The 8,679-nt window shown below is 42.9% G+C and overlaps 1 protein-coding gene across 1 annotated transcript; it reads right to left on the bottom strand.

The window, feature by feature from the left end:
- Positions 1-1,186: 1,186 nt before the first annotated feature.
- LOC134342214 (probable G-protein coupled receptor 139) lies at positions 1,187-5,424 on the bottom strand. The gene is made up of 2 exons (XM_063040185.1): positions 5,310-5,424; positions 1,187-2,088 (listed from the first exon to the last, which is right to left on the bottom strand). The coding sequence occupies exons 1-2, from the start codon at positions 5,422-5,424 to the stop codon at positions 1,187-1,189; spliced, it is 1,017 nt and encodes a 338-aa protein (XP_062896255.1).
- Positions 5,425-8,679: the final 3,255 nt, after the last annotated feature.

The following is an 8,679-nucleotide window of genomic DNA, read 5'->3' as shown; positions in this document are numbered from 1 at the left end:
TCTCCAATAGTCCAGCCTCAATTCATGCAAGAGTCACTGTTTATTTCACTGTTGACGGGGTTAACGGGCTCTTATCTATTACCTTTCCTGATCAAGCTTATATGTAGTGTTCATGTTTTGATATTGTCCGGTCTGGATGAACTTGAGTGAGCTCCAGTGACCAAATGGTGAAGAAAAGTCCCCTGACTGAAGAGCCTGGAGAACATTCCTCAAACTAGCTTCATCTTGAGTGGCTAGTTTCTCACTACAAAACTGCTACTTTTCTCGTCATATTTCTACATAATTAATAATGTCGTTCGTGTTTGTTTGAGGAGAAACCCAAAATTCCCACTTGTGTGATAATAAAATTAACTGAACCGTTGTTCCGCTGTTTTCCACGTGGCTCTCTGTCTGTTTGAAATCTGTCAGTTTGCCCATTTCATCCATTACCGGCTTGTCCAGACTCGAGTCCATGCTGAAGCGCGCTCTCTCTCTCTCTCTCTCTCTCTCTCTCTCTCTCTCTCTCTCTCTCTCTCTCTCTCTCTCTCTCTCTCTCTCTCTCTCTCTCTCACACACACACACACACACACACTCTCTCGCAAATAAAGACAATGGTATTCTGTCTCCATTTGTAAAACAATTTAAATTTGGTTCCTAGAACTTAGTTCAAGGTGTCAGAGAGAAGGTCAAACTATATGTAAAGAAATAGGAGCAAAAGGGGGTAAAGGACATGACGGATTATAACGGAAGCAGGAGTGTTTGCTGCAGACGAAAATATTTTCCAATATCAGGCAGTTTTGTCAGAACCGGGAAGCTGGGGTGGCAGGTTCGCCTTAATCTTCAATTTAATCGAGGGGGAGGTGAGGTGCAACTGGGATTTTTATGGGAGCTGATGTGAGTGATGCTGCGGTATCAGCTGTAAAAAAGCAGTTTTGTAACGCTAAGGCAACACAGACATGATGCTGGAGCAACTCAGCAGACCAGGCAGCAGAAGCGGATGAGAGTAAACACTGGAAGTTTCGGGCCGCCAGTCTTCATCAGGGCGCTGATTGTGTGTGTGTTGTTTTGTATTTCTAGCATCGGTATATTGTCTGTTATTAGTTTGGTAACTCTGTTCATCACATTTTTTCCATTTACCCACCACTGAGGGTACAAAATAGGGAGCATGAGATATCAGCTGAACCGCAATTCTTTGCAGTATTTATTTCTAACGTTTCATGAATTTCAAAATCCGATTCAATGGATATTTCAACGCATTCTTGAGTTCCTCTCGGAATTTGCTCTGAGTCAGGGCGTAAATACACGTGTTGGTGCAGGAACTCAGAACTTGCAGCATTCCTGCTGTCTTTACTGTGATGTAACGGGGGTCAGTGGCAGAATAAATAAAACTCTTTGAAATCCGTTGGTAGATATAAAATACCACCTGTGTTACCCACAACAGTATGAAACTAGCGGTTACGCTGAAGAGCAAAACGATGGATTTATGTCTGCTCTCCATCTCCCGGTCCTTGTCATTCTCTCCACTCTTTTGTCCCCGGAGCCCCCTGCGGGCTCGACTGGCTGCCAGAATCCTCCTGACAGTCTGAATATTGAACAGCAAAATCAGAAAGAAAGCGACACAGGGGGTTAAAATACGGTGAAACATCTCAAATGCCGCCCATGATAGAGAGATTTTGTAGCTCGATGAGAGAACACAAAACCAGGGAACACCATCAATTATTTCTCTACGCTCATATGCAAAGTACCAGGGGACAGTCTCCAAACAGGCCAGCGCACTCACTGTCCCCATAATCACAGCCGCCGTTCTCTCGGTACAATATTTTGTTTTCATCTTCTGACAGCAAATCGCTACAAATCGATCGACGGTGAAAGCGACAGTCAGCCAGATGGAGGTCGCAGTGCTCGCAAAAATCAGCCACTGACGGAGTCTGCACACGGGAGTGATGAACAAGAATGATCGGGGAAAATAAATCTCTGCAGTCCACCTCAGCAGTGGATCCGAGATAACGACCAGGAGATCGGCCGCTGCCATTCCCACCAGGTAGCGAGTGACACATTTGGAGAGACCACATTTTCCCCGGGACAGGATCATAACCGCCACCAAGTTCGCTGGAAGAGAGAGAGAGGGAACGGCAAATTGAGAAATTCCTGAGCAAAAGTCAATGCAACGGTTTGAGGGGGTCCTGTACTATTTCCACTTTTCTGTTGCATTTAGCTGGCGTGCACACGCGGCGTAGAAAAACGAGTTTGGTCGGTAAACTAAAGTCAATATGATCTGAATCCCGATTTCTTACTGATTACCGGAATAAAAAGTGAGAGCGAAAATCTGTAACTGTGTATACCCTCCTCGGAATCGATAGTGAATTAAATATTTTCTACCGACGCCTTCGCCGTCTCATCTAGTTGCAATGAATAAATCCGGACGGTGATAGAGGGATTGTTCCATTAGACAATCATAAACTTCCATGGTTCTCCCTGTCAGCGACAGGACACCGAAGGACGGAACAGAAACATGGAATGCGCGGAAACACCCATCCAGGCAAAACAGAATATGTGGAAAAACAGTTAAAGTCTTCTCAGAATTGTTCTCGAAGTGCCCCTGAGAGCGACAGAAATAATAACAACATTGGAATTGAAGTTCAGTTCTGACCAACGGAAGCTGCCTCTGTGGCTTACCGGGAATTCCAAAGACTGAAATTAAAGGATAGTAAACTTCTTCTATTCGGAAGATGACAGTATTCACCATTTCAGTGAGAACCTGCGACGTATGTTACTCCCGAATTCACAGCTCTGGCAGAAACGCTGAGCTGATGCATTCTAAACGGCCCTGATTTATACACTGGATCGGTCTCCAGAGATACGGATATACCCCTGACTAACTTTCTTAGTTACAGTTACTTGAACAAACACTTTAATTCAACACTATTGTCTCTGATGTAAGTATTCGGCCGATTCAAGACAAACATATCAAAATTCCTGAGCATTACCTCAGCAATGACTCGTCTGGTGGAATCATGTCTAAATTCTAATGTCAAAGACTGAGCTTTGTCACGGAGTAGCTGCAGTTACAGATTTCACGTTTATATTTGGCGAACCATCGAACGCAAACTGCTGCTCTGCGGTTTCCCATTTAGAACTTCAATTTCCAATTGCTCCAACATCTCCCCTCCACACACACAAACAGTCACATACACACTACACACACACACACAAACACACACACACACACACACACACACACACACACACACACACACACACACACACACACACACACACACACACACACACACACACACACACACACAGACAAACACACAGACACACACACACACACACAGACACAGACACACACACACACACACACACACACACACACAGACAAACACACAGGCACAAAGACTGTCACATTACTGAACTCCTCCGGCCTTTTGTGATGCTACTGATGTAATAGACTACTATGGGCGTCTGAAATCAGACAGAAGCCAAATGAAAATTGAACCAAAAATGTTTCATCTGCAAAAGAATGGACTGACAGCTTAAATAAGACAAATAGTCCTCTCAGTTGGGAGATGAACAGATGCAGCATGGCTGATAGTGAATGACAAGCATCAGATACAATTTTAGGTCCGTGTGTGTGTGTGTGTGTGTGTGTGTGTGTCCGTGTGTGTGTGTGTGTGTGTGTGTGTGTGTGTCTGTGTGTGTGTGTGTGTGTGTGTGTGACAGAGAGAGACAGAGACAGACAGAGACAGACAGATAGATTGGCACTGGCACTGGTTTCGCACAACCGTCTGACATTTACCTCTCCCCTACTAACCCAGTTTCCTCCTCCTACACACAGACAAAGATTTCCTTCAACTCCGATATTCCCTCCCGTGAGGCCCAAGGGACAGAGTAGCCGCTTCTGTCACACACAGGGTGTGATACAGAGCACAGCGATACTGGCAGGTCACCATTTCCGCAGACTCAGACAGCAGAGACAGTCAGTCCCGTAATGAGCCCAAACCCAGACATACATTTCCAATGAGCTTTGTCACGTACCAGCCGCATTTACAGATTTCAGGTTTCTGTTGGCTAATTACACATCTGTAAACGGAGATCGCCAACACAGTCCGACCGATTCCAACATCTGCCCTGCGGTTTCCCAGTATGAACTGTCCTTCATTGCTTCAACTCCTTCACAGACACACACACACAGACTCACTCGGAGACACACAGACACAACACGGAAACACAGCTACGGACAGAAATACAATGGACAGAACAAGGACGTGTTAGTCACGATATAAAACCGGTTGCTGGTGTACAGACACTAAAAATGTGCAGATGCTGGAATTGCAAGTCAACAGACAAACTGTGCTGAAAATCTCTTCCGAGTTCCTCCAGCAGTTTCTGATGTTGCTGATGTCATAGAATTTGATGAACGTCTCAAATCTGCCAGAGTTCAAACGAAAATTGAGATGAAATGTTTTAGACTTCAATGGAATGGACAGACAGGTTAAGTGATAAAACAATCTACTCTAACCTGGATATAAATACATATAGGATGGCTGGAAGTGAATGACAACGTTAGATCTGTTTGTGTGTGTGCGTGTCTGTGTGCTGTGTTATGTGTTTGAGAGAGAGAGAGAGAGAGAGAGAGAGAGAGAGAGAGAGAGATACTAACAGTGGCTGCACCGGCCGCTTCACACAGCCGTCTAACGTTTCCCTGTCCTTCACTCACCCTATTTCCTCTCCTACCCACAGGGAAAGGCTTCATTCAAATCCGTTATTCACTCCTGTCCAGGGACAAGGTACAGAACACACAAGGTGCGTTACAGAGCACCAAGAGACCAGCCGCTCTTTAGTTCCACCTTCTCAGACAGCAGAGACATTCAGTCCCACACTAAGCCCGAGATGCAGACACAGATTTCCAATAGAACTGTTACACTGAACCACAAACAGTCAATCTTTCCATTGTATTCTGTACACAGGATCCTGCAGGGAAACACACAGACCTAGACACAACATCCCTACCCACAGGACTGGATGGACAGCAACAACAGCATTGCCAGAGTCCGCGTGGGTTCGGAAATGGATAAACAGATGGAAATTGGGAACTGATGAATGTGGTGCAGGTGGAATGTAAAAAAAAATCCGATAAGCACATTGGATTGCGGGTAATTCACTTTTATGGACTCAAAATAAATCAGCAGGTTAAGGGGACTAATCTTGATCGAAATGTATTAAATTCTCTTTCCAAAACGCCCTCTACCTACCCCAGGCCCTTCGCAGAATCTCCGCCTTTCTCTTGAATCGAAGGAATCTAAGTAGCATGGACCGCGACTTACTTTCTCCGTCCTGGGGAAGCCTCGGGACGAGCGCACGATGCGCCCTCTCAATCTCAGTCTCCATAGTCGAGGAAATCTCCAGCGCTTTCCGCGGCAACTTTTCTACAAACTCCATCATCAACAACTCCTCCGCTCCTTCGGGAACAGTATAAATCCCGATATTTCTTCCGTTGTGAAAGATCTTTTCGAAAGACCTTATATTTGATGGATTAACAGGGCAAAAGATGCATTTTTCCAAAGGAGCTGTGGATTCTGGACGATGACGTCACCAGAACCTCAAACGGCCACCATTGTTACGGTACTTTCCGTTTCAAGGGGTATATTTACTTTGGTTAGGCAGACGGGGCTGTATAACAAACGGGAGGAGTATACAACATTCAAGAGAACACAAGAGGGAAATCAGCAGTTTTAAAACCTGTCATGATGTTGCTCCAGCAGAAATCCTGAAGGGGAATTAGGTAGTCAGATAGATAGACAGTCAGATAGATAGATAGACAGTCAGATAGATAGATAGACAGTCAGATAGATAGATAGACAGTCAGATAGATAGATAGACAGTCAGATAGATAGATAGATAGATAGACAGACAGATAGATTGATTGATAGATTGACAGATAAATAAAAAGAGAAATAGGCATATATATAGACAGATAGATAGATAGTAAAATAGATAGATGGATGGATGGATGGATAGATAGATAGATAGATAGATAGACAGATAGATTGATAGATGTATAACAAACGGGAGGAGTATACAACATTCAAGAGAACACAAGAGGGAAATCAGCAGTTTTAAAACCTGTCATGATGTTGCTCCCGCAGAAATCCTGAAGGGGAATTAGGTAGTCAGATAGATAGACAGTCAGATAGATAGATAGACAGTCAGATAGATAGATAGTCAGTCAGATAGATAGATAGATAGATAGATAGATAGATAGATAGATAGATAGTAAAATAGATAGATGGATGGATGGATGGATAGATAGATAGATAGATAGATAGACAGATAGATTGATAGATGTATAACAAACGGGAGGAGTATACAACATTCAAGAGAACACAAGAGGGAAATCAGCAGTTTTAAAACCTGTCATGATGTTGCTCCCGCAGAAATCCTGAAGGGGAATTAGGTAGTCAGATAGATAGACAGTCAGATAGATAGATAGTTAGATAGATAGATAGATAGATAGATAGATAGATAGATAGATAGATAGATAGACAGTCAGATAGATAGATAGTTAGATAGATAGATAGATAGATAGATAGATAGATAGATAGATAGATTGATTGATTGATAGATAGATAGATAGTAAAATAGATAGATGGATGGATGGATGGATAGATAGATAGATAGATAGATAGATAGATAGATAGATAGACAGTCAGATAGATAGATAGTCAGTCAGATAGATAGATAGATAGATAGACAGTCAGTCAGATAGATAGATAGATAGACAGATAGATTGATTGATTGATTGACAGATAAATAAAAAGAGAAATAGGCAGATATATAGACAAATAGACCGATAAATCTGTAATCAGTCAAATTATGGTGGCTAATTTCCAGTTCCTTGAAAAGTTGTCCACGCGAATCTTGCGAGAGGAAAGTGAATTAATTTTTGGGGTATCCGCTGAAATGTTTAAAATATCCTTAATCACGGTTAAGAGGCCAGGTGACTGGAGAACAGGTATTGTCATTGTTTCTGCTCGGAAAGGGCTTGGATTATGTCGGGAAATTATAGACCAGTGAGTCTGACGCCTGCAGTGGGTTAATTATTTCAAGGTACTCGAAGGGACAGCATATAAATGTTCGGGATTTCGATAGACAAGGAATTATTGTTGTGGGTGTTACGGAGTGTCTAACCAATCTTACAAACTCTTTTTCTAGGAGTTAGCCAGAAAATTGATAAAGATATATTCCAAAAAAGAAGACATTTTCGAATGGAATAAGGATGCAACCGTGGCTGACAAGGGAAATCAAAGCCAAAGTTAAAGCAAAGGAGGGGCCATAAAAGGAAGCAAAAAATTAGTGGGAGGACAGAGGATTGGGAAGTTTTAAAAAGCTTACAAAAATAAACTAAAAAGGACATTAAGATAGAAAAGATGAACTATGAAAGGAAGCTAGCAAATAATATCAAAGAGGATACTGAAAGCGTCTTCAAATATATAAAGAGTAAAAGACAGGTGAGAGTAGATATAGGACCGATAGAAAATGATGCTGGAGAAATTGTAATAGGGGATAAGGAGATGGCGGAGGAATTGAACGCGTATTTTGCCTCAGTCTTCACTGAGGAAGACATCAGCAGTACACCGGACACTTAAGGGCCCAAGGAATGAATAGTGTGCGCAGTCACAATTACGACAGAGAAAGTACTCAGGAAGCTGAATAGTCTAAAGGTCGATAAATCTCCTGGACCAGATGGAATGCAACCTCGTATTCTGAAGGAAGTAGCTGTGGAGAGTGCGGAGGCATTAGCAATGATCTTTCAAAAGTCAATAGATTCTGGCATGGTTCCGGAGGACTGGAAGATTGCAAATGTCACTCCGCTATTTAAGAAGGGGGCAAGGAAGCAAAAAGGAAATTATAGTCCTATTAGCTTGACATCGGTGGTTGAGAAGTTGTTGGATTCAATTGTCAAGGATGAGGTTACGGAGGACCTGGAGGCATATGGCAAGATAGGCAGAACTCAGCATGGTTTCCTTAAAGAAAAATCCTATCTGACAAAATTACAAGTCGGCTAGACAAGGGGAATGCAGTAGATGTTGTGTATTGGATTTTGAGAAGGCCTTTGACAAGGTGCCACACATGAGGCTGCTTAACAAGATAAGAGCCCATGGAATTACGGGAAAGTTACATACGTGGATAGAGCATTGGCTGATTGGCAGGAAACAGAGAGTGGGAATAAAGGGATCCCATTCTAGTTGGCTGCCGGTTACCAGTGGTGTTCCGCAGGGGTCCGTGTTGGGGCCGCTTCTTTTTCCGTTATACATCAACAATTTGGATTATGGAATCGATGGCTTTGTGGCTAAGTTTTCTGATGATACAACGACTGGTGGAGGGGCCGGTGGTGCTGAGAAAACAGAGAGTCTGCAGAGAGACTTGGATAGATTGGGAGAATAAGAAAAGAAGTGGCAAATGAAGTACAATGTTGGAAAGTGTATGGTTATGCACTCTGCTAGAAGAAATAAACAGGCAGACTATTATTTAAATGGGGAGAGAATTCAAAATTCTGAGATGCAACGGGACTTGGGAGTCCACGTGCAGGATACATTTAAGGTTAACCTCCAGGTTGAGTCGGTGGTGAAGAAGGCGAATAAAATGTTGGCATTCATTTCTAGAGGAATAGAGTATAGGATCAAGGATGTGATG

This window comes from Mobula hypostoma, unplaced genomic scaffold (assembly GCF_963921235.1).
Source record: "Mobula hypostoma unplaced genomic scaffold, sMobHyp1.1 scaffold_95, whole genome shotgun sequence".
Lineage (NCBI taxonomy): Eukaryota > Metazoa > Chordata > Chondrichthyes > Myliobatiformes > Myliobatidae > Mobula > Mobula hypostoma.
The sequence above is the reverse complement of the archived record's forward strand: the minus strand, read 5'-3'. Positions and strand labels throughout refer to the sequence as shown.